This window comes from Manis javanica, chromosome 1 (assembly GCF_040802235.1).
Source record: "Manis javanica isolate MJ-LG chromosome 1, MJ_LKY, whole genome shotgun sequence".
Classification (NCBI taxonomy): domain Eukaryota; kingdom Metazoa; phylum Chordata; class Mammalia; order Pholidota; family Manidae; genus Manis; species Manis javanica.
In genome coordinates, this window is record NC_133156.1 from 100408046 (window position 1) to 100434293 (window position 26248).

At 33.8% G+C, this 26248-nt stretch overlaps 2 protein-coding genes across 5 annotated transcripts in view; one reads left to right on the plus strand and one right to left on the minus strand.

Annotated features, from left to right (window-relative positions):
* TRIM23 (tripartite motif containing 23) overlaps positions 1-5783 on the plus strand; it is a 58275-nt gene extending 52492 nt beyond the window's left edge. For 2 of the 3 annotated variants that reach the window (XM_037013606.2, XM_037013605.2), the window contains 4 exons: positions 76-205; positions 722-832; positions 1359-1483; positions 3481-5783. In XM_037013606.2, coding sequence (XP_036869501.1) covers positions 76-205; positions 722-832; positions 1359-1483; positions 3481-3660 — 546 coding nt within the window. In that variant the 3' untranslated portion in view covers positions 3661-5783. The remainder of the gene's footprint in view (positions 1-75; positions 206-721; positions 833-1358; positions 1484-3480) is intronic. The other variant, XM_037013607.2, reaches the window with a different exon arrangement.
* Positions 5784-7486: 1703 nt separating this feature from the next.
* On the minus strand, positions 7487-26231 carry PPWD1 (peptidylprolyl isomerase domain and WD repeat containing 1). Of its 2 annotated transcripts, XM_017672720.3 has the most exons (11): positions 26007-26231; positions 22705-22807; positions 20767-20867; positions 20508-20628; positions 18222-18669; positions 14554-14744; positions 13552-13741; positions 10857-11038; positions 9675-9756; positions 8669-8851; positions 7487-7782 (listed from the first exon to the last, which is right to left on the minus strand). In XM_017672720.3, exons 1-11 carry the CDS (start codon positions 26200-26202, stop codon positions 7639-7641), a joined length of 1941 nt encoding a protein of 646 aa, XP_017528209.1. In that variant the 5' UTR covers positions 26203-26231; the 3' UTR covers positions 7487-7638. The 2 variants fall into 2 exon arrangements, with proteins under 2 accessions (XP_017528209.1, XP_017528210.1); XM_017672721.3 differs by lacking the exon at positions 22705-22807 and having other exon boundaries at positions 26007-26189.
* Between the last annotated feature and the right edge of the window lie 17 nt (positions 26232-26248).

The following is a 26248-nucleotide window of genomic DNA, read 5'->3' on the forward strand; positions in this document are numbered from 1 at the left end:
TAAATAAAAGTATAAATGCTAATACTTTCTAACTCCATATCAAAATTAAAATATTTAAATTTTAAAAAATTGTAGGACAATAGAGTTCACATTGGACCCAAAATGGAAATTCGAGTTGTTACATTAGGATTAGATGGTGCTGGAAAAACTACTATTTTGTTTAAGTTAAAACAGGATGAGTTCATGCAGCCTATTCCAACAATTGGTAAGTACAAGTATTGCTTTTTACCTTAATGGATAGTTGATAGACAAAGCCTAATTTACAGCTGAGTTCCTTCTTGTATTATACCAGTTTGGCATGGAGATGGGCTCTTTTCTGGCTGTAAGACATCAGCATTCCAGAGAAAAAAATGTTAAGATCCAGTGGCCATGGAATTGAAATATGGATGTAGGATAGTACGAAAGAGTAAAGTACCAGTGGTACAGTTGGAGAAAATCTAGGATTGGTGACCCTGGTTGAGGGTTATGGGTAAGGAGGTGGTAATGGTAAAGGTGGTAGGTACTTGGGTTTCAGGACCCTGGTGGAGGTTTAGAGGGCTAATAGCTATTAAAGGTATATATTCCCTTGTAGGTTTGTATTAGGAGTGGAGTCAGCTGGGCAGCAGTAGATACTGCTGTATGGAGATAATTTGTAAGTCATAATTATAAACAGGATTGCCTGTGTTTTGTGTGTCACTTGTAAATATACATTCAGTATTAAAGTGATTTTTTTTAAAAACAGGTTTTAATGTGGAAACTGTAGAATACAAAAATCTAAAGTTCACTATTTGGGATGTAGGTGGAAAACACAAATTAAGACCATTGTGGAAACATTATTACCTCAATACCCAAGGTAAGTGAAAAATGACATCCTAATTTTTCAGATTTTTATGCCAGTTTTCAGTGCATTGATAATTCAGCATTGATTAAATACTTCTGTACATTTAAATATTAGTAGGCACCTAGCTGTCTCTCTGCTTTGGAGAGAGAAAGATAGTGACTGACTTATTTTTAAAAGACTATTTTTTTGGTAAAGGAAGAAGTAATCGAAGAACAAGTAGCATCAGCAGGTAGATCATGAGAACTATGTTTTCATTAGAGAAAAATTTATTATACACCACAATTTGTGTTGGGTAGAGCAAATGTAATTCTAAGTAGGGAAATGAAAGCTGAAGTTATGTGAATTACTTGAGATCATACTGTTAATTATTGCTAAGTGTCTATGATCATTAGCACCTTTGCTGTGAAAATACTGATGGTAGAGTAACTAACCATGATATAATAATGGGAGCATTAAAATATTTGGTGTATTAACCAAATATTAATACCAAAGCTTAATAATAACTAATTGAATATTTTTATTGCCTTTTTTTGGGTAGCTGTTGTGTTCGTTGTTGATAGCAGTCACAGAGACAGAGTTAGTGAAGCACACAATGAACTTGCAAAGTTGTTAACAGAAAAAGAACTCCGAGATGCTTTGCTTCTGATTTTTGCTAATAAACAGGTAACACATTTATATTTCAGAATACTTATTTTAGTAGTTTTGTTCACTGCATGTCATAAGGTAGCTGGAAAGATTTTGAGAGAAATAATTCAGTAGATACTTATGAAGTTTCTGCTGTGTGTTTTGAGTATAGTCTATGTGGAGAGTACTGTACTTGGTACCTTGGAGTATACAGAAAGAAATAAGGTAGTTGATGCTCACCAGAAACTATGTGTGGATATAAACATGTAAGTGAATATATATGAGATTCTAATACAAAGAAAATTAGGAGGTAACTTCAATTATATTGACAAAATGTAATAGGAAACTAGAGAGAGTAGTTCTAAAGGTGGCATCTTACAAGATTTGTAAAAAGTAGGATTTGAGTTGAAATTATGATCAGTTAAAATTATGGATAAGACTGGGAGTCAGTATGTGAAGGAAAGAACATTGCAGGCAGAGAAAATATGAACATGAGTATTTTTAGGGAGCATCAAGCAGATTTATATGTGAAGGGCAGGTAGAGGATGAAGAAAATCTGTAATGACATATAAGGCCATGTTGTGAAGTCCAGACTGAGAAATCTGAGAAATCTAGATTCATTCTATGAGCAAAGGAGAACCGTCAAAAAATTCCTGGACTAGTTGGTGATAAGATCATATCAGTGTTTTAAGACTATAATCCTGGGGTAAGGAGGTAGAATTAATCAAGGGCAAGGAACTAGAGACAGGCAGATGCAGTAAATTGCTGCAGTAATTCAAGTAGGAGTTAACAAGATACTAAAATAGAGAATTAGAAGAATGGAAGCAGATTGAAGAGACTTTATGGAGGTAGAGTTGTTAGAATTTGGTGGCTGAGTGGGGAGGATGAAGGACGGGAAATAGGTGAAGATTGCTAGATCTTGAGTCTAAGCTTCTTGGAAGATGAGAACACTTTTACATGCACTAGAGGGGCTTAGATGTCATAAGAAGAAAGAGTAGAATGAAGAATAAAGGATTTTCCCCTTAATAATAAAGCACACCAGTAACAGCTGATGCACTTTGCATTACTTAGAATTAAAGACATGTAAATAAGGCAAAGTGAAGTACCATCTTCCAACTATCATGTTGTTAAGGACAAAAATATTTGATAATCCTCAAACTCACATACACTGTTGGTATGGTTATTAAACTGAGATATCTTCTTGGATGGCAATTTGGCTGTACCAAATCTGTCAAAGTTTTGGTGCAATTCTACCTCTAGTAATGTATTTTGTGGACAAATATTCTAAGTTATCCTACAGATAATTTTGCAAATGTATGTAAAATATATATATATGTATATGTATGTATCTATAATGCCATATAAGCACACAACTCATTCTAAATATTCAGTGTAGGACCGGTTAAGAAAACTATGCTTGCACCTATGTAATGGAATATAATTCAGGCGGTAAAAATAATGTTGAAAATCTGCTTGTCCTGATAATGGAAAGATACCTGTCTTCAAATACATATTAAGTAAAAAACAAGAAAACTGGAGTATGTTCCTGTTTATGTTTATTTGCCTGAATGCATATAGAAATTTTCTGGAAAAACATCTCTGAAGGAAATTGTTATTGGTGGTTGCTTCTGGAAAGTAGGAGTGTTCAGGGGTGGACTGGGAGTTTAATTAAATGTCATTGTATAAACTACATATATATATAAGGCACTTTTTATGACCTACATGTGTTAATTCCTTTCTCTTTTAAGTTGGCAGTCAGGCAGCATCTATCCTTTATGCTCATGGCCTCAGTGTCTTGCAAACTAGGTATAGTAGAAATTTAAAAAAATGATTGTAACCAAACCTCTGATTTGGTCTTTTCTTACTACTCTCAGACTAGTTACTGAAAAGTGAATCTAGGTTTTAACTTTAGCTTAGGCTTCCGTTGGAATGATACTAATGGAATTCTATATATATAGCATAAGTAGTAGTAATTAGAAAAATGGTAATTTTGATGGATTGATTAAAAAAAATTCTGATGTGTACTTACCTTTCAGGATGTTGCTGGAGCTCTGTCAGTAGACGAAATCACTGAACTTCTCAGTCTCCATAAATTGTGCTGTGGCCGTAGCTGGTACATTCAGGGCTGTGATGCTCGAAGTGGTATGGGACTGTATGAAGGGTTGGATTGGCTTTCACGGCAGCTGGTGGCTGCTGGAGTATTGGATGTTGCTTGATTTTAAATGTGGCAGTTGTTTAAGGTTTTGTGGTTAAGAGTTACTTTGCACATAATATGTTGTAAGAAATTCTACATGTTAAAGACAGTTAATCTAGGATATGTATCTAAAAGGCATCCCGGACTACAAATCCAGTACAACATTGCTTTTAAAAAATTGTGTAGCAAAATTTAAATATCTGAGCAGATTAGATTGCATTAAATAGGAACTTCTTGAGAATACATTTTTTTAAAAACATAATTTGTTAAGTTTTCCAGATGATATGTTACCCATATGTTGGGAAAGTAGTAGTCACAGAGAAAGGGTAGGTGAAGGTTTATTCTTTCAATGAAAAAAGAATACCCAACTGAGTGTCCGGAGGAACCTCAGTGTGAAGCAAGTGAAGCATAGCTGCTGCTTTAACTTGGCCTTTTCACTGGATTTTGGCAGTATTTAGTAGCAAAAACAGCAGTAATTTAATTAAATTCAAATGCATCTTTGGGTAATAGGATTATTTTTATGTTCCGTATAACATAATACCTTTAATGCTAAGAAGTATAAGTTATAGAAATTAGTATTTTATACAGTGTTTTATTAAAACTTTCTCCTAAAGCCTTTTGTATGAAACCAATTCTGACCCAGTGAGTCAGAATGAAATGTTACCAAACGAGGGCCATCACATACTACTCAAATGAAGAACTAACAAAACTGTGAAAGGCAGTTATGTTCTAGTTGATCTTCACTTATGGAAGACCTATTTTCAGGGCTGAACCTGGATGTATTATTTCCTAGATCAGAGCTCTAAATTGGTCCTTCTGTTTTTCAACATATTTAAAGCACTTCCTAGTGTTTGTTTTAAAAATAATATTGACTCCATGGGAATGACTGTAGGTAGAATGTAGTAAGTTACACATCCCAGGGTTGACTTTACATATAGAGGTCTAAGTAGAAAACTACTTTAAGAGAAGCCATTTAAGCAGTGAACAGTTATTACATCAATTACTTCAAAATCTTTTCCCCAAGAAGTGCATTTATTTAAACAGTAATCAAAGCTCTTTGTGACAGGCCTTGACATTACTTGAGAGGACATATCTGAGTAAGGAAATGTTTAAAATTTACATCACGTTTATTAAGCAGTGTTGTGAGAAAAGTTTGAAAATTATGTGCTTTACTGTCTTTCATTTTTTTAAGAACACTCCCTTATTATGGCAGTACAATTTATATTTAAAAATAGCTAGATTGGATTTTATGGATTTTTTTTAGTGCTCTTTATACTTTAGGATGAAGTTGAATCCTAAGTCTTATTAGTTGAACTGCTATTTGGACATTGATGTCTGATGACAAGATGTGATTCTTAGGTGGCACTGTTTTGGTTTAGTCTCTTTAAAAAATGTATTTTTGTTTGCTTTAAAAACAGTAAAACTTTTAGAAAAGAAAGCATTAAAAAAGTCCATCAGTATTATATGGGCAGTGTGTAAATAAGTAAATATATTTTGTCCTATATTTTCAAGTGAAAGGTCATGCTGTAGTGTAGCTTGTGCATACAAGTACATACTTCTGAATTAAATTATTTAATATTTGACTGATTGCATTAACTGTGAAAAACAAAAGAGGTGTTACATTTGCCTGTGAGCCCTTGAACTGTTTTCTCTACTAGGTAATTGAAAAAAGTCTAACACTAACATGTAAACTTGTTCTTCTTGTAAATTATTTCACCAATTTTGGTAAACTTTGTAATTTGCATTCTTAGCATATTACTAAACACAATTTAAAAATTGTGCTTAGACCTATAACGTACATAATAGTAATGTTTGTGATTTTTTTTTAAGAAGTCTTTTTCTGAGGCTCTTATTACTACTTGTGGTTATGTTCTTTTACGAATCATTAGTTAAGATTGTACTAGTTCCCACTGGAAAATATCAAATTTAAGAACGGGAGACATTTTAAGTATTACCTACTAAGGTTTTTCACCTTGCTCCAAATTTCTGTATTAAACCTAAATATTATTGTATGGTTTATGTAAAGCAGGTTTTTCAACTGTATAGCCTGGTCTGTAATTCTGGAATGCTTTTATCATCACCGGAAGCCATTATTTGCATTATGTATATGATCAGTACAGACAGCAATAAAATGTTAAAACCATTTTAAAGTCATATTATTCTAAAAATTGTCTTGAAACCTCTAGTAACTTTGTTAAATAAAACAAAAAGCTATTATTTGTGCTCTGATTAGGAGAAATAATAAATAGGGTAGTGATTCCCTAGCACATTGAATTTGACATTTAGTTTAAGATTTAGAAATAACTTACTCTGTATTTCAGTGTAAGTCACACTTACATGAGTTAAACAGTATTTTGAAAGGAGAGCTAAAATCTTGCATTTAACAAAGTGAAACTATTGCCTTTTAAATGTTTCTTATAAGAACATAACATTTTAAGTAACTGTTTTAGAAAATAGCTTGGTAAACTTAGCTACAGTATGAACTAATATTGCCAAGAGAGAAGACTTTCTATGTAATGTTGAGATAATTCTCAAATTGCAAAGTGCTAATATAGAAGACTGCTATACCTTTTCCTAAAAGAGTAATGAATGAAAAGGACTAATTAGTAAGTATCAGTTGGTATCTTGCTAATAATTTAAAACATACCTTAAAAAAGACATCTGGCAATGTAGGTTTTTAGGTCTTCTATTGTATATCTTGTGACATGGAATGGAAAAAATCATTAATCAAATGTACTTCTCAAAGCAAAATTGTACTTTGGGGGAATGAGGCATCACCACCACTTGGTGGCAGTACTACCAAAAGTTCAGGATTAAAATACAGGATTTAGGATTAAGCCTTTAGGAATGAATAAATTGTTTTGTAGAAAAGTCTCACCTAAAATTAGGAAGAAAAGGTAAATGTTAAGAGTGTAAAGTAATTTTATGTCCAACTTTAAGTACTCCTTTTTAAAAGGATGACTATTAACACAGCACAAAACACTTTCTATTACACAAGGGTTTGTGGTGCAAAATGGATAAAGGAAGTAATCCTGCAGATCAATAGAAGAAAAAATGTAAACTTAGATTTCAAGTGTAAGAATGTGAATTCCCCAAACAGGTCTGTTGAACATGTTTCTCCCAGAACTTCTTTAAGAATCTGTCTGGAAACTAGTGGTTTCTTTCTGGAAAGCCATGGTTCTTATTATATAAAGTTATAAAGGTAAAAGAAGAAATGAAATCAGTACAAGACTTTGGCCTCATTGTTTTATTGCTCCAAATTTCTATTAATCTTTCCATTATTAGATACTAAAATTTTTACTCAATATATACTTTCTTGATGGTATATTTAATAAGGTAAGATATGACCTGAGAACAGGAAAATTATTTAGTTACATTAGAAAAATAATGTGAAAATAATAAATGAATCTGTACATAAAACCAAAGACTCAGGTATTCATTTATTTGGATTCTTATATTTGAAAGAATATTTCGTAACTGGTAAGGAATTCATCACGTTCAACCAACGGGACTCCCTATTTGTTGAACTTTTTTACCACTAACTTACCACTGTGTCAATGATCAAAAGACAAAATTATTTGGCATGAAACTTGTAAATGATAGGAAATAGCTTGTTACTCTCTCAGGTCCTGGTAACCTTCCTAGTGGGTCTAAAGAAATACAAGGACAGATTACCTGGCATGTTCTTAAACATCTTAAGGATCGAATGCATACCACTCATTATTTAATATGGTTTTGAATCTCATGAGAAATTACATATATGGAGTGCTATTTGCCAGAGTTTAATCCATTTCAATTTTACTGTCTCCTAGGATGAGAAATACTGCAAAAAAAAATCAAAATCAGAATTTTAAAAAATGGCCTTTAATGAAAATACAAATATATAATACTGCATCTTTGAAATATATGTTCAGCAAGTCTTCAGAGCTTCGTAATGTAAAATAATCCTGTTTAATATATGTGCATTTTTATTTACACATACTGTAAAACAATTCTTATTTTACTTGACAGTAATATTTATGATGCTGACATCCTCATAGGGCTTATCTGTTTTGGGATTGACTTTGACGTTGGAGATCCTTTGTACAACTTCCATTCCTTTGGTCACTCTTCCAAATACCGTGTGCTTATTATCAAGCCAAGGCTGTATTGGAGGACAAATGGAAAATCTTGATAAACCTGGATTTCTTAAATCACACCCTCTGGGTGAGCAAATTAAAGAAAATTTAAATTTATGCTTCACTTTAATATAAAAAAAAGATGTACAGTCATTTCACTTAGGTTTAACGTTGATGACTTGTGTTTATAAGAAAAAATATAAAAGCACAGTATAATGTTTAAATATCTGCATCTTTCAGACCAAAGGGAACTAGATGTTTGTTAAAGGCAAGTTTCTTTGTATGGCTTACAGAATTATGACTAAGGCTTTAAATTCCCCTGTAGGAATCCTATCTGGACAACTCAGAGGCAGTGTGGAACAGGTTAAACAACATGTGCTTTGGCTCAAGATGGGAGTTCAAATGATAGCTCTGCTACTTGACCTTTGCTAAGTTAATAGTATCTCACTGTTTTCCTCGTAAGTTTTTAGGTGATACTGGAAGTACTGTGAATATTATATGAGACTATATTCCTAGAAGATAGTAAGTGTAACTTTTTCCTTCATTGCTTGGTGGTTAATTCCAAACAATAAAGTTTATAATTTTGTGGAACTACACAGCAATAGCACTAGATATTATTATACTATATTTCATCAAATTTACAATGCCATTGATTATGGGTTGCATTCTGATTTCAGAGATGTAAAAATGTGGAAAAAGAAATGTCCTAAACAAGAGTTCATATACTCTATCTTCCCAATTCTAAAGAGAGAATTGGCCCAGAGGTGAAATAATTTGCTTTGGATTATACAATTAGTAATGGCAAAATTGGCTTAAATTCAAATTAATGCAGCTCGCTCTCTCCTACTAAACCTCACTGTCTTAGATTATAACCAATGGATCTTTGGCTTATAGACATGCTCTTCTACTTACCGTTGGTACTACTGTTATGAAAAACTGGGATCCATTAGTATTCGATCCAGCATTGGCCATGCTGAGTGTATATGGCCTGTCATGTCGTAATGTCGAATGAAATTCATCTTCAAATTCTCCTCCCCATATGCTTTCTCCTCCCATACCAGTACCTGTTGGATCTCCTGTTTGAATCATGAAGCCCTTAACAGAAAGTATACAAAAAAACATATTACAGTCCTTTTTTTATATGAATACATTTGAGTCTTATGTTTGTCAAGAGTTCTTTGTATTCTGAATTTTAAACTGTCTTAACAGTCATTTTATTGTAAAGCAGTTTTATTAAACTCTTAGTAAGTTGTGCTCTAATTTGGATGATGTACTTCCATTGCTACCTTATTTCAATGGTTGAAACCAAAATGCAAAGATCTTCTCATTTATATATAGACATGTACTATCTTTCCCAATAATCTAATTAAAACCAATTAATAGTGTAAATAAGTTTTAGGATCTGTATAGTATATCGGGTGTTATGTAATTGCCCCACTCTTCTTTTCTCCTTTTCCCTAAACACTATGGATTTCCTGGTGAGTCATTTCAGTAATTACTTTCGAATCCTGAAATCTGAGTTTTTCTCCAAACATTTCTCCTTCCATTTCTCACCTGTCAGTAGCCAATTACCACATCCATTTTATGGCATGCAGCTCAATAAAATCTGGGCTGAGTTCATTCTGCTCTATTGTTTTTCATCTCAGCATGACCTTTTATTCATTATCTGACCTTTTGATTTAATTGCTGACAACATATTGTTGCAGTGTTTCTAAAAAGGTAACTGCATTATTATTCTTGTCTTTGTAGATCTGATCTTCATGACCACCCATTCTTTTTTTGGGTTCCACAGTCCATTTTTCCCTATTCCTTTTTAATTCACTAGTAATTGAGAGAATAAGATTCCTTATGTTTATTCTGCTTTTGTTATACAGTAACGTACTGTTCCTTAAATCATATTAAATTTGCAGTAACTTACCTTAATTATACGGTGAAATGTATGCCCATTATAATAACCATTTCTGCTGTGAACACAGAAGTTTTCCACTGTCTTAGGGCACCTAGTAAGACATATATTAAAAATGGGAGATCTATTTCAGCATCTCAAAACAGTTCTCTTTGCAGTTTTGCTTCCTAAAGGTGTTTTCAGTATCTTCTGAATGTTTAGAAAGACAGTCTTTCATAACCTCTTCTAATTCAGGACAAGGAAGAGTTGAAAGGGCATATGTAAGCAGTAACATATTCTTTTTGTTAGTACTTTTAGATTATTATGATTGCTGTTATATTTGAGTTTGAAAGTATTTAGATTTCAAGGTCATTTAGCAATTAAAAAATATAACCATAGCACCTTAAGATATATCACACTCAGAAAATGAAGCTTCCTAAATATTCACTAATTTATGATTTAATATGATAATCCAATAGCTCTTACAGCTGGGAACAGAAGGGAGAATCAAGAGAATCCTGCACCAACTACATTAGGGCACAGGCGTAATGGGTGCATGGGTTCTGAGCACTTGAGATGGTCCAAGAGTCTAGAACTGCCTAGTTCACTGTTCAGTAGCAAGGTATGATATGATAAGGCATTTGTATTCAAAATACATTTAGGTAAAGATGTTGTAAAAGATGTTTGTTACCTTTTGGATCCAGAATAGTGAGACATTCTATTGTATTTGGTATTGTATGTTCATTCTGCAAACTTTTAATTATCCATAATACTTTTTAACTACTGAAACTAAAGAAGAGGTAACATGTCTAGCAAATGCTAGGAAAGAAAAATCATTATCTTCTTCTTAAGACTTTGATTTGAGAGGAAAGCCAGTTACAGTAAGTGAGCAACAAAATGTAAAGTTGGAATGTGCATTTATTAGTAATATACATTTGTGTATGATTCAACAGTTCACATTTAACACTTTCATAGCCAATATTTACTTTGTCTTAATAAGAATAATAATAAAAAACCTGTTTATGTATATATCTGTATAAAATGTGCCCATTTTCTAGTGGAACAGTTATAAGAAAGCTCAGGATATATGCCCTATCAAACATTTCAATTCTTCAAAATCCCTTAAGTCAAAATAACAAGATTTTTAAGGTTCATAGTTTCTTCAAACATACACATTTACACTGATAAATTTAAGACATCAAAAACAGTACATACTCAACAGGAAAAAGTTTGATGTGAATATCTCCCATGCTCGTGTGGACAGTGGCACTATCTGAGACTCGTTTAGGCCCTTCGGCTTGAGTAGCTGCCATAACTTCTTCTTTAGAAGGTTTCTCATTAAAAACATCTCGGTCAGAATCTGCACTTTTTGTATCTTCTGGTTCTCGTTTTGTAAACTGGAGGAAAATAAAGTAAGTGAATTGAATGAATAAAATTTTTCATCTGGTTAAAATTTATGAACATGAAAATTTATTTCTAATGAAGTAGTTGAGTAAGAATTCACATTAAAATAAATCCTTATTTCAGGTGTCACTTTCTAGCATTTTATATAAGGCAGTTAAATTATTTTCATACTTGTGTAATATGAAAATAATCCATATAATGAAGATATGTGATTTCAAATGGGATTTCTTTTTTGGGTAGTCATTTAATAAGATGCATTTTTACTGGAGGTAGCTCTCTGCTTCTGTTTTCTAGTGTGTCCTAACCTGCTACCTGTTGCTTACTTTTTACTATTTAGATTGCCTGGGTTTGAATTCCAGCTTTGCTACTTACTATTTATGTGACTTTGTGAAAGTAAATTCATTTCTTCCATATCCTCATTCATGAATGGGTATAATAACAACTATCTCAAAATGGTGTCTGTTGTGAAGATTAAAAGAAAGAATGTGAAGTGCTTAGAGTTAAAGAAGGCACCATATACATATTAAAACTGCTTTTATTACTATGAGCAGAACCTGGTGCTAGGCAGATAAGGATTCAAAGATGAGTCAGTAATGGATATTACCTTTTTTTTTTGCAGAGCTGTCTGATCCATTTAAACCTTGAGACTTGGGAGAAAGAATGCAAACTTTGAGTGAAGTTGTAGAAATTTGAGGGTCCTCAGGGTATAGAGAGAACTGAGAAAAACCTCTCAGTTGTTAAAGTCTGGATTTCTAAAGGCCTGTTTCTTTTATTGACTCTCAGTAGAAATCTTTCCTCCCAAGAAAGCTCTACCTGATGCCAACTGAGTTCCAGGAAGGTAAAGCTAGTGCCCCCGGCTCTGTCTTACCTAATGTCATTCCTGGTCCATTTGGATAGATTCCAAATACAGAAACAACCAAACTAGAATGTTACTGCCTGGACCTTATTACCAGTTTTTAAAGGAATGGCATATAATACTACATTGTAGTATTATATGAATTTTAAAATATCTTTAGCTCACATATAGAACTACTTAAGTTCAAATTTTGTAAGATTTATTTTGATTCTGGATTTGAAAAAAGGAATACAAAACATATATACATGTATACCATTTCAGCTTTGCTTATGAATGCATACATCTAAAAAAACGGAAAGTTAACTGGAAATTGAAACATGAAAATGTATAAAGATGCACAATAAGTGACATTTTTTTTTGTTCTTCAACGTTTACTAGGAAAATGTACAGCTTAATCAACATAAAAGTAAACTGGGGAAAGAAAAGAGAAAATAAAGATTTTAAATAAAATATATGGAAAATTAATAAATGTTTGTAATATGTACCAAGCACTCTCTTCTAAATAATTTTTATCTTCAAAACAGTTAAATTATAGGTAAAATTAAAAATTATTTTCTTTTAATTACTAAAATTTTAGCAGTAACTTTAAAGCAACAGCAAAATTCTCATCTTAGAAGAATGTACCCATTTTAGGTTAAAAAGCTTGGTTGGGGTAGGGAAATTTCTACTACATTTTCAAATGCTCTTAACCTTTACAGCATCACAGGTGCTTACAATGTATCAATGAATGAATGAGAATAGTGTAACAGGCCAGACATTTTGCCAAACTTGTTGGATTTAATAGTGAAGAAAACAATGACCTGTATTTATGGATTTTATGTTATCTTGAGGAGGAGATGGCAGTGTCAGAGACAAAAAAATTAAAAAATCAGTAAATTATTCCAAAAAGTGTGACACATAACACAAGCAGGTATACCTAACCCAGCTTGATGTAGAGAAGGCTTCCAAGCTGAGACCTAAAGTATGAGTAGGAATTGGGAAGAGATGTATTATGTGGCAGAGATGGAACAGCCTGGGCAAGTACAGAGAGGTAAAGAAAAAAAAACACAACTATTGCCAATGGGATCAAGATCAGTAAGCCCAATGAACTAAAATTAGAGATAAGATAGAAAGGCAAGTTAATGTAGATAGCTGGGGAGTCATTAAAGGATTTTTGGCACAGAAGGACATTTGGGTCTTAGAAAGTCTCTGACTACAGTGTGAAGGATAGAATGAAAGGACAGAGGTATCTAGTAGCAACATTACAATGGAATTACAAGTTAAAAAAAGAAACATGTTTTAAGAGGGAAGCATGCAAGTTAGGGGAGATATGTTCAAGAGTAAAAGCTGAAAAAAACAAAAGAATTTTTAACACCCCAGAGCAAAAACTATTTGGGATGCAATTATTACATAATCATATCATCTTAGCATATAGTTGTAGAAGCCATGTTGAAAAATTTCAAAACAGGATGGAAAACAGTACAGAAAGACTTAAAATCAAACCTTAGTTAAAAAAATTCTACAATATTAATGTTGTAAGATAGTATTACGGTTGTTTAGAAAGACTGCTATTATTGCCAACATTCTCTTCAGTTGAAAGCACAAGCTTAGAAAATAAAATTCCAACCAAACTGGAAGAATTAAGGTCTATCTCTTAAGTCTTCCACATACCATGTAAAATCTATTCTTTTTGAAAGATGTACAGACTATTGTTGGATCAGCTTGAATATTTTGAAGCACAGGATTTTCAGAAGCTTTCATTTCTATGGTAGTTGCAGCACGATGTTTCTTGGCTATTCCCTGGAACAAAGCCAGTTGCATCACTCTAATATTTTCTTGCTTGCCTAAGATCCTCACACATCTGGAAAACAGAACAATGTTTTATACCATAAAATCATCAGAATTAACTCCAAGTTTAACAGCATTTCTGATAAAAACTAGGAATCAACTATCCTTTATCTTTGTATAGAATAACTAGTGAAAGGTTTCTAAGGTTTCTCTACCTTTACCCCTTATTATTTTAAATTGGTAGCAACTGTAATTTTCAGGTCAAAAAAATATAATCAGTCAGTTTTAACCTATTCCTATTATTTTAATCTTTCTGCAAGCTTTCAAAGATTTTATATTGCCAAGAACTATTAAATTTGTTTACATGTGAGAGTGTACAGCACAGGTTTTTTTCTCCTTAAATATACTTTAAGGTCTTTTCATTTACATTCAGTGACATCTGATTGTAGCCATTTTGTACTAAGACCAAATGGACTGTTTGCACAAAAGGCTTATTGTGGTTTCATGCATTTTAACTTCTGATTTTATGTCTAGCAGGATGTAATGCTGAATTCTGTGGTTAAAATATTTGGCAACATTTAACATGAACCAGACTAATTTAAATCAATAAGCAAAAGACAGATTGAAACTTGTTAAAAAAAAAAACTTGAAACTATGCATATCTTCTTTCCATTTCTTCTACAAACATGAGTGGAAACTTTTTACATAAGATTATAAACAACCAAAAGACCACAGAAAAATCCAGTCAAAACATTTGGTTAAGTTTAGACATTTGGGACTATCCCATTTGTCTTGGAACAAACAAAACTCCCATTGTTTCTCTGGAGGAAGAAATGGTTCCCCACAAATGCCTTTTTAAAAAACATACATCATATTAAAGCTTACCGGTTTGTTTCTACATTTATAACTTTAATGCCCAGCATTGTTCCATACAGCACGAAGTGTCCAGTTTCATCAAAAACTATATTAATTAATCTTACTGCATCCACCTTTTCCAACTCACGCTCTACAGCCATTCGTCGGCCAAATTCCATGTCTGGTAGCTGTTGCCTCATTTGCTGCAGTTCAGTAAACATCTAGGAAACAAATAATTTATTAAAAAAGCTACATGATACAGGGAGTATGAATTTAAGTAGAAGTAGAGTACACATTAGGACACACACAGAGTACACACTGACAGTTTGTGTCCTTATATATCTACTAAAGGAGGATTCTAAACATTAGAAGCAGGAAATAAACAGTAAGTTCAATAATAAAAAACAGTGTTTACATTAACTGGGCTCTTCTAATTTTAAAAAAGCCATTTAGTTAACAACTGCTTTCTCTTCAGAAACAGTATATCTGCTGCCTTTTATAAGCCATAGACTTGTACTTTTCAACAGAAATATAATGTAAACTACACATATAATTAAAAAATTTCTAGTAGCTACAAGAAAGTACAAACAGGTGAAATGAATATTAATGTTTTATTCAATCCAGTATATCCAAAACGTAATTTAAACATTTAAACAATATAAGAAATTCAGATAAATTACTTTTTCTTGTAAAGTCTTTGAAATCCTGTATTTAAACTTTCAGCCCATCTCAATTTGGACTAGCCACACATCAAATGCTCAATAGCCACATGTGGCTCCAGTGGCTACAGTACTGGACAATGCAGCTGTAAACTGCAAGGTCCCTGTATCAGGATCATGGGCCTGGCATATAACAAGCACTCAATTTTTGTTGAATGAATTCTTGTTACTTCACTAATCTCATGATATTTTGTTAAGGTTTCAAGTTATTCTGCCATGGAGCACAACTACAATTAGATTATCACTAGTTAAATATGGTTTAGAATAGATGAGTGCTCTTTAGTTTAGACACTTGGTTTACTTTTCTTTAGATATTTAATATGCACTTTTCAAGACGGAGGTCACATCTGAATTACTGTGTACTCTACTCTCACACTACAAGCCTCCCCAAAGTTAGGATTTTACTTTCAGTTCTGCAGACATTTGGGGCATCAAGTAGCAGAATTCAGAAGTAACTTCCCACTGAAGATGAAAAGAAGACAGGCTTTTTTGTCCCATCTACTACTTTTTTCATGCTTGCGTAACTGGAAATCTCCACTCTTTCTAGATAAGAAAGAGCAACAATATACTCAACTCCAAAAGTTAAAAGAAGGTATGTGTGATAGGGAACAACATAAAGCAAAAGTCTTATATAACAGCTGAAAAGCCTTGTCATTAGGGTTTCTTGTCTAGTCTCTGAGGCTGACATATCGCTTATTCACAAGCCAGAAATAACCTGGATGCTGGGATACATATTTATAGCAAGGCACCTGATCATTTTTGCTAGAGATTCATTTTCAAGCCTTGTCTGTAGATGGCCATCAGCCCACATATAAGTATTTCTTAAATGTTAATCCAACCTGGTAAGCACATCAGTATCTTTTTTATAGTATTTCAACTTATTTAATAGCAGAAGCTCTGTGATACACAACTCTGTGGCCATATACAGCAATCCTGGTTAATAAATACTAAAAGATACAACTTCATACCATCCAATTAAATTTCTTGTTTGTTAAAGTAGGATTCTGTTTAGCAGCTCCCCCCTTAACATGAACTTTGAGATTCTAGTCATTTAGTAGGTACTACTTTTGCAAGTAATTGGCATTTGGCTTTTTTTCTTATAAACTCTCATTTTCAATCTCAACTTCTGTCATAAGCTTTACTAATGACCTTATTACCTCAGCCCTATCACTTCAACAAATGTTTAAAGACAACAAAGAAAAAATAGACTGATTGAGCAGCTGAGAGTATGTGTTAAGAGATTTACATCGAGACTCTTATAAATATGTCTTTTCCTAAGGCATCTTAGAAGAGTTACAAGCTGGTTAAGAGTTTTTAAGTTATATTTGAGTTGGAACTATTATCTAGTTACCAGACACTACTGTAGAAAAAAACATCACAAAAAAAGTTTTCTCCTTTTCTTAAAAGCACAGTGGAAAGCTATTCTCTTCCAACAAGAAAATGAGTCATGAGGATGATTTAACTAGCAAACAGATCTTCATATTTACCTGGATTCCTATTACTTCGGACGATAATCTGTCCAACTTAACTACCACTTGCCACCAAACAAGACTGTCACTAATAAAAGTGACAGTTTTTTAAGAGCTTAATGCAGGGAGTCTAACATAAATTGGTTACTACTGAGACTATAGAATTGACACAGTCATACAATAAACATTGCTACAAAGGTTTAAGCCATAGACTCACAGATGACTTAATATACCATTAGCAATTGGAGAACCACCTGATGGAAACAGTTGATGAAAACCAAGTTTCCACAAAAACTAGTTAACTTTGCATGGACAAAAACTCTACTTCTACAACTACATGTTCTAACAGATTCTTGTTAGCAATAATTATGTGTTATGTTTTGTTCTTAGTGCCGGAGATATAATCATGAGCCAAAACATACAGAACCATGGATTGCAGAGTTTGGTGTACTGGGTGTTGACACACATTAATGAAATAATAAGGCTCTATCAGATACTATCAAAGAAAAAAAAGAGAGATAGTCACACAAAAGTTGTCCTAAACTGGATGAATGGTGAAAAATTCTCTGGGGAAGTAACCCTTTAATTGAGACCTGAAGGATCAGTTCAATAAGTAATGGGTAATGGGAAGACTGGGAGGGGCCATTCCAGGCAGGTGACTTGCCTGTGTAAAGGCCCTGTGGTGGGAGGCATGTTCAAGAAACCAAAAATCCTAAATGGCTAGAGTAAGAGACAGGGAAAAAGGTAATTTACAGTAGTCATAGTAGTAGGCAGGGGCCACAAAATTGCAGGCCATGATTTTGATCTTGATCCTTAGAACACCATGACGTCACTAAAAGGTTCAAAGGTGATATCTTCAGATATCTTCAGCAGCTTTTAAAAGACTGCTCTGGGTGTAACATGGATAACAAATTAGGAGAAAGCCAGATATAGGAGTAGGCCATGAATAGGCCAGGCAAAAGATCCCACACTAGGGTAGTTAGAACTGTGATGCAAGGAACTGGATGGATTTAAAGTATATAGACAGTAAAACTGACAGGACTCATGATGAATTAACTAGAGGGGTAGGGAAGGAGACTAAAGAATGATTCAGGTTTCTGGCTTGTGCAAGTAGATGGATATTGGTGCCATTTGTGAAGACAAAAAAAAGGGCAGTACCAGGTCTGTTCATAATAAAAAGTTGGGTAAGTCATACAGACAGGAGTGAATAGAGTGAGAAGAGAATGGGGCCTAGAATGAATGACTTTCAAAGACCATAAGAGGATGAGCTTATAAACAGATCAAAAACAACCATATAAATTGAGTGAGTGGTTCACGAGATACCACTTTGTAAACCTAGGGGAAAGTTTTGAAAAGCAACAATGCAAGAGAGCAGAGAGTTGAATGATCTTTACTGTGCTAAAGGAAAATAACCAATCTAAATGTTTGTCTAGAAAAAATACCTTTAAGTAACAGACAAAAAAGACATTTTCAGAACAGTAAAATCTGATTAAATTTATATTGCACTTACACTTAGTGATTCATCAAAGACTCTCATGAGTTTTCCAGTTAAAAATCTGAAAATTCTAACTTTTCTATCAGAACCAATAGTAGCTATTTTCTTCCCATCAGGTGAAAAACACATGCTGCTTGGATAAGCCTTGCACTTGGCAAATTCGTATAAATCTGTATCAGTTTTATATTCCCAGTTTATATTTTTGGGGAATTTATATTCATGAGGAGGCCCAGTCCAGTACTCAATCATTCCAGATTTGTCAGAAGACACTATTGTTTTGTAAACTGGGTTTAGCCGTATTTGAGTAAGAGGTGAGGTATGGAGTTTATCAAAAATATGAAGTGGCTGGTTATCTCCTCGACCATCATAAATGAAAATTTTTCCTGTACTCTTCTCAGAAGCAGCAACTGCAGATATGGCATCTCCTGGGCAAAAGATCCACTCACACTGTCCAGGAAAATAGCTAAAATAGTAAAAAATTGAGGGGGAAAAAAGAGGTCAATATAACAGGTAAGTATTCCTCCCCACCAAAAAATGTCCTAGCCAGTAATTTAGCTAGTTTCTAATTCCTTGCTCAAAAGTAGCAGAGATGTAGAATGAGGAGAAACAACTAAGAATAGTTTCTATTTTTTCTCTTTCTGATCTTATCAATGCAATGGTAAGAATTTCTGAAGACCTATCAAACCACAAGAAAAGAACAGCATATTTAGCAGAGCATTTACTTCTCTTGGGATAAGGAAACCTAGTTAGATCTGGACCTTAAAATATTCTGGGGCACTGCTTTTTTGGATTTCTGTGTATGTCTTAGTTTATGTATAACTTACTTTAAAATAGGTTAAGTATGTAATAGTATTCTTTAGAAATCCATTCTTGACATTTTTAAGATCAAAATATTTTAGTTATGACGATGCTCAAAAGAAAAACATTCTGATATCATACTCTCATTATTAATAATGACCTTAAAACTATAAGCTTTGAACATGCTACCTGATGAACATAGTGTAAAAGAATTGGGACAGATTTAATCAGTATAACGTGTGAGTGTTGTCTCTTTCAAAGTAGACAGTCTGAGAAATTACAGTTATTCCAATGATGGTGCTGATGACAAAAATCTTTTTGGGATTCTTCTTTTAGAATTTCTATCAAAGCCTAAAAAACACTCTTTCAGTATCCTCAAAGGTGGCAAATGTTCAAATGTTCACAAGATAAATGAGATTATTTATGATTTGATTTTTAAAAATAGTTATAGTCTGGGGAAACCAAGCCGGGAAGTAAGATGATCAACAGGTATTTCTATTTATAGTCAAAAAATAAATACTAAGACTGATCTTCAGTGGCTCATAAACTGGTTTTGAAGGAAATTCCAAAGAAGTCCTGCTCTGCACTGAATTGTTGTTCTCCCCCCCAGTTCATACGTTGAAGTCCTATCCCCCAGTAAGACTGTATCTGGAGGTAGGGTCTTTGGGAGGTAGTTAAGGTTAAATGAAGTCATAAGGGTGGGGCACTAATCCCAAAGGCAGATGGTCTTCTAATGAAAGAGGGAGATATCACTCCCTCCTCCATCCCCTAACCCTAAAGAGACACAGTGTGAAAACTAGAAGACAGTCCTCACCAGAAAATAAACCCTGCTGAAACCATGATCTTGGAATTTCCAGCCTCTAGAACTGTGAGAAAATAAATTCCTGCTGTTTAAGCCACCTAGTCCATGGTCTTTTGTTACAGCAGCCTTAGCAGACTAAGATAAGTCCCAAAACTGTTTCTGACAATGGTACAACTTTCAAGCTGACATTCATTTCGATGTATATAAATTCAGTATGTTATCTTAAAAAAGACAAGCTTAAAAGAAAATACTAGTTTTATTACTGTACAGTCTAACCACATAGTTTGGGTATCAGTGTACTCCCACATTTAAAATCACCAACAAATAACCTCAATTGCAAAAATGTGCATAAGCCTTATAAGAACACACTACCATATTACTGACATAAGTACAGCAAAAAAGTTAATTTTAAGTACCAGGTAATTAGATATGATTGATCTGCATTCATTTATTAAGTAGTATTAAATGGGTATAATGAATGCTTGTTATGATACTATTTGCAAATTTCTCCAGTGATAAATGACAAAAACCACAGTCTCCAAACATAACAAGGATATACCTAATTTTCCAAAGCAAAATCCAAAGACACATTTTTTATTGGAATGTTAATATATTCTGTTTAGAAATACCTATGAAATGGTGAAGTTTAGTTTAAAACATATTTCACAAGCTAAAAAATATAAACTTAAAAAAAGACTCACCCAAGCTTCAGCATATTGATCATGTCAAAGTTCACCACATCAAATACCTTCATTGCTTTATCATCTCCCACAGAACAGAACAATGCTCCCTCAGAGCTAACTGCAATACTTTCAATAACTCCTATTAAAATAAATCAAATTAAAAGTCTAGTGAATATCAATGAAATAGATCCATGATTCAAAGAACAAAACATTTAAAAAGAAACTTTAACCAGACAGTTTGCAAGCCACAAAAAGAAAAAAAAAGTGAAATTCTTACCCAGGTGACTACGAAAATGTTTAACAAATTCAATTCCCTCTTCTATTTTTTTCCAGAACTTAACATGTCCATCATGACTGGCAGTAATAATAAAGTCTGTCCTGCATATATAAAATTGCAAAATAAATTTCTAAAACAGATCTATGAATCACTCAGTACCCCCAAAGCAATCACTCATTCAAGAATCTTTGTTTCAGTCATAATAGGTTTAAAAAAAAAATCCCCCCTTTATGAAGACCATTGTATTAGAATAGATAGAACATTGCAAATTTTCAAGCTCTTTTCTGAGTATTTTAACAGATGCTGCTATACTCATTTTAATACCAAGAGTTAGGATGAGAACTGAACTAGGATGTGACAAGCAAGAAAGGAAAGGAAAAGGAAAAGCAAAGAAATAAAAATTTCAACAGCATTTACTAGGTCCTTTGATGCTAAAATTACCCTAAAGGCAGTCTTTCCATGGGAAAAATGTTACTATTTTTCAGAAGTTGATAATTAAACCTCAACATATTACTTTCATATACAGTAAAATTCAATGTTTGTTTTGTATCCTATCCAAGGTATTTTGGTAAAGCATCAAAAAGATTTTATACAGAATAGTATCCCCAGTAAGGTATGCAAAAATAGAAACCTCTTACTGAAACCTAGAATATGTCAGGTACTTCACCCATAATACGTTAATCTCTTTATAGCAACTCTATCAGGATGGGTATTTTTTATCATTATTTTATAAATCAAGAAATAGCTTTAAAATGTTAACTGTATTTGCCTCAGGTCCATAGCTGGAAAGCAACATTCAGTATTACATATGCCTAACTTCAAAACCTATATTCTTTCTATTAAGGCCTGCTGTCTTGGGTTTAAAAAAATGAACAAAAAATAGCAATTAAAGAGTGATAGCAATGCTAGTCCTATGTGCTGGGAAGTAATATGATCAACAGGTATTTCTATTTATAGTCTATTTGGAAGAGTAAGGATACAATGACAACTTTGGACTAGGGAAATGGCTAATATTTGATCAGAATTATCCTATAAGTGAAATATAAAGTTATTTTAATTAAACATATCTTAAACTGTCTCTAAGAGACCAAGCACAGACTGGTCCAAAGAGCAAAGTAATTTATCCACTTCTTTTGACACTCACTGTCAGTATCATCCAAGGTACTTTCATATCTCATTCAGATTTCTATACTAACCTCCTAACTACTCTCTCTATATCCATTCTTGCCCTATTTGAATTCATTCACCTAACCACAGAGGGGTCTTAAGAAAAAAATTGGTTGTTACTTTTCTGATCACAGGTCTAAAATCCCTACAAGACATAGAGAATCCCCAAGGATTTAGTACTTGCCTTTTTCTCAAGCTTCATTTGCTGTTTACCCTCTATAAACCTGTTTCCTTAACTGCAGAATGTAGACTATGTACTACCTATAAGTGAATATATTGTTCTTATTATTCAAATAACCTCATGAGATTATTTATGAAAAAGTATCTGGGCATAATATAAGCTCAACAAATAGAAGAGCATTAGTATTATTATTATCCTTCTCCAAATACCTACTCACCTATTTTGAAGATCCTGTGCCATTTCAAGAATGTCTTAGTTCTCATCATTTTCCCCATAGTACTGAAGAGGCCAACTTCCAATCACTTCCATCTTAACTAATACACTCTTTTCCCAGGAAACTCAGATCTACCTACTTCATACCCATTTGGTATTTATCTCCAAAAGATATCCACACAGACTAGAGAGTTTTGTCTTTTCTAATGCAATCCTTGAATGATACAGGAAAGAACATGTAAGCCTGTATTTAACTTAACCTATTAACAGAACCTGTGGAATTAAACAGAAATCCATAATATCCTAAGGTTACTTCTACAAGTCCACCTCAAAATTGAAGCATTTTGTAAAAAACTAAAAAAAGATGATACACTTACTTGCTGCACACCACATGTGTAATAACATCTCTATGCATGTAACTGCGCTCATACATGGATGCACTGGGGAGATTATCAAGATAGACTCTTTCAAACTCTAGAACTGAGGGGGAAAAAGTAAAGAAAAAAAAATTGGAACTAAACACTTTTGTATTTAAAAATTTCTAAATTTTATTTTCATATTTTCTTCTAGATTTTCCTTCATTTCTCTTAATTCACATGTAAAGAAAAAAATCCACTCTGTTCGGTTGTAACTCTTACTATTTACAGTACTCAGCACCATTATTTTAGTCAGTTATGACAGGCTGTCAGGTATTATGTAGATACTGAACTGTCCCCAGAACTGATGGTTCTGGCTTACTGTGGAGGTTCTATTAAAAAAAAAAAAGAAAAAAGAAAACCCTAAAAAGTTTCATGAAATTTCATAACCATCTTTCTAACCATGTAGATCCAATTATTAGTGCTAATTTAAATAAGTAATAAAAGGCCAGTGGTCATCTATAAAATGTCTCAGTTTATCTTTAAGGCCCTGATCCTCTTTGAAGTCATGTTATTGGGTTTGAAACTAGTAAACATGATAAAATGTTTAGATTTTTTTAGAGCTGAGTACTTTTCAAACTTTTTTTAAGGGGCAAAAACATTTGTAAGAGTAGTAATCTGAGGAAATAATGATTTCATTATGTAAGCTATGAACAACTGTACTCATAAAAATGACATTGTTCATGTATCTAATAGACCAATCCAATGATGACTATAAACATGCCTATAAAGAATTGCTAAATTAAACATGATGAATTGTTTCATAGTTTTTCTTAAGTATTGTCTAGGTGACTCAAAGTTGTGTTCAACGAACTAATTTTCCCTTCATTTTTAGTGACAGACCCCATTTCCATAAGGGCATATTATTGCCATCCAGTTATGACACGATCTTTCTCACCTTCTCTGCAATCAGGTATGACCATATGCCAATGAGATAAAGGTGAAAGTGTGGTGTGATGGTCAAGAAATCTCCTTGAAAAGACAGGCCCTTCTACCCCTCCTCAGCCCTATGGCGTGGAACTGGGATGTGGGCACTATAATTCTAATAACCACTCAGGACACAGATGAGGGCCACACTCTAATGATGTTATGAGAGAATGCTGGAAAGAGCCTAGGTCCTTTTGAAGCCTCCAAATCAATCCTAAACTGTCTATTTTGGGACTTCTTTTACACATGAGAGTATAGTGCTATCTTTTTAATGTTACTGTCATTTTGAGTTTTTCTGTTGTATGCAGCTAAATTTAATCCTGATAAACAGACCATTTGCTTTTGTTAGTTCACTTTTGAAGAGATATATACTGAAAACAAAATAGGTTCCAAGGCACATGGATGTAAAGAAGACTAACAGTTCCATGCCTATCCTTGGCAAACTATCAGTTTAATTAAAGGTAATGCCATATAATCATTTGTCTTTCTGAAAAGGAATACAAAAGTCCAATGTCCAAAGAACATGGTAACGAGGATGGCTGCATGTCTAGGAAGCTAAATATATTATCAAAGCCGCCCTTTCATATAAAATCTTCAATGACATTTTTCTAACATTTCACACGTTTTTAGATTTCAATTTTTTCTTCAAACTGAATACACTATTGACTGGCTTAAATACAATACATATCTAATTAAGATTGTCACACCTAGTAATTTCCATCTCTGCCTGAACTATATTAAGTTTGTAAGATCTTTGTCTCCTAACACTAATCAGCACTTTGATATTTTTGGATTTTTCCATTTCCCCTACTAATTTGTATAAATAGGACATGCAAAACATTCTAATACAATAAAATAAGAAGAGCATAAACACTGTAATAGTCATTCATTCAATAAATATTGAGCATCTTCTATATGCAAAGCACTGTACCAAGCACTGGAACAAAACAAGCATGATCCTTGCTCTTATGTGCTTACAGATTTACAGTCTCCTAGTGGAGAGAAACATCAATCACATGAATAAATAATGTAATTACAAAACATGGCAAGTATGGTGAGGAAAAAGTTGCTATGGAAGCACTTAACAGAAAGACGTGACAATAAAAAAGATAATGCACTTTAAGGGTGTGAACGTACCATGTTCAAAAAAGCTGCCTCTTTAAAATTCGCGTATGTAAAATTTTAAGGCTATCTGTAAATTCAGAGTGATAAATTATCACCTCAGAGTTATGACCAATCTCAGTCCAGATCGAGAAGTCACAGGCTTCCTGGAGGAGGTAACAGCTGAGCTGAGTGCTAACGGTCGCACAATACTTAACCAAGTGAAAGGGGTTGAGGAGAATTATTCCAGATAGAGAAACCATGACACCCTGGCAGGCATCCAGGGAACAAAAAAGGCATGCCACATTTTCAAGTGTTTTAGCATGGCTGGGGGACAGACTAAGAGAAGAATGACAAGAGGTTAGGAGAGGGACGTAATGGAAATGTGTTGGGGAGGTAAGGACAGATCATACTATGAAGGGCTTTGTATTTCATGCTAGAATTTGTTTTGAAAATGAGAAATCACTGAGGAGTTTTAAGTAGGGAGAGTGATAAAGATTTGAGTTTTCAGAAAGATCATTTTAATGGTCTTACATGTTTAAGGAAAACATCTCATAGAACTTCTTAAAAAAAAGAAAATTTAATCTATACCTTTCCCCATCCTTTTTATTTGATAAAATTTTGTTACTATTACACGTTAGTGGAAAAATACTTCAGGCCATGCATGGTCTCAGGATCCTGAGTATGGTCTGAAAAATTAGACCTCGGGTTTTTAGATGAAAGCTTTGTGATTCAGAAAACTTACATAACTTTTCCTAGGTCAGAAAACTCACTGGTTGGAAGAGTAAAGATTGAAATTATCTTACATACTTTAAAGGTAATTTACGGTTCTAAATATGCCCCGCCTTCTCGCGCCCCATAACATAACACCACTTTTGAATAAAAAAGCCTTAAAAAGAGCCATACTCTTCCACATCTGCTAAACAGAGCTGGAAATTCCAACCTCATCTGGCGGCTATAGGGATTAAAGGAGAGGTGCTGACCACGTAAGTATTAGCATCTATTAAAACAAATCGGTGATTCACAGTGTTAGATATTATAAAAAACGCTGTACTCAGACCAATCACTGTTTGCTGAAGACACGCAAGTACAGGGTAGCCAGAAGCGAGGAGACCCTCTGTTCTGAGGGTACACAGCCCCACAATCACACACCATCCGCTCTGGGGTCTGGCTGGAACTCTCCCCAGGGAGGGACGCAGCACTCCAACTCGCCCCACGTCTATCTCCGTAGTTACCTTTCCTTTTCTTGGCCAGCGTTGCCTCTACAGGCAAAGGTCCCACCCAGCGCTCTTCATTTTCCTCTTCGTTCTCATGAGCCACCGCCACTGCGACTGCCAGCTCTCTTTCGCTCAGTTCCGTTCTTTCCGGCTCCTCAGTGTCCCGGCGCCCTCTCCTCCTCAGCTGCGACTGGTTACCACCTTCCGTCGCCATGATGTACGAATCGTCAGAAAGAGCGCGACAGTACCCAGCCCCGCGG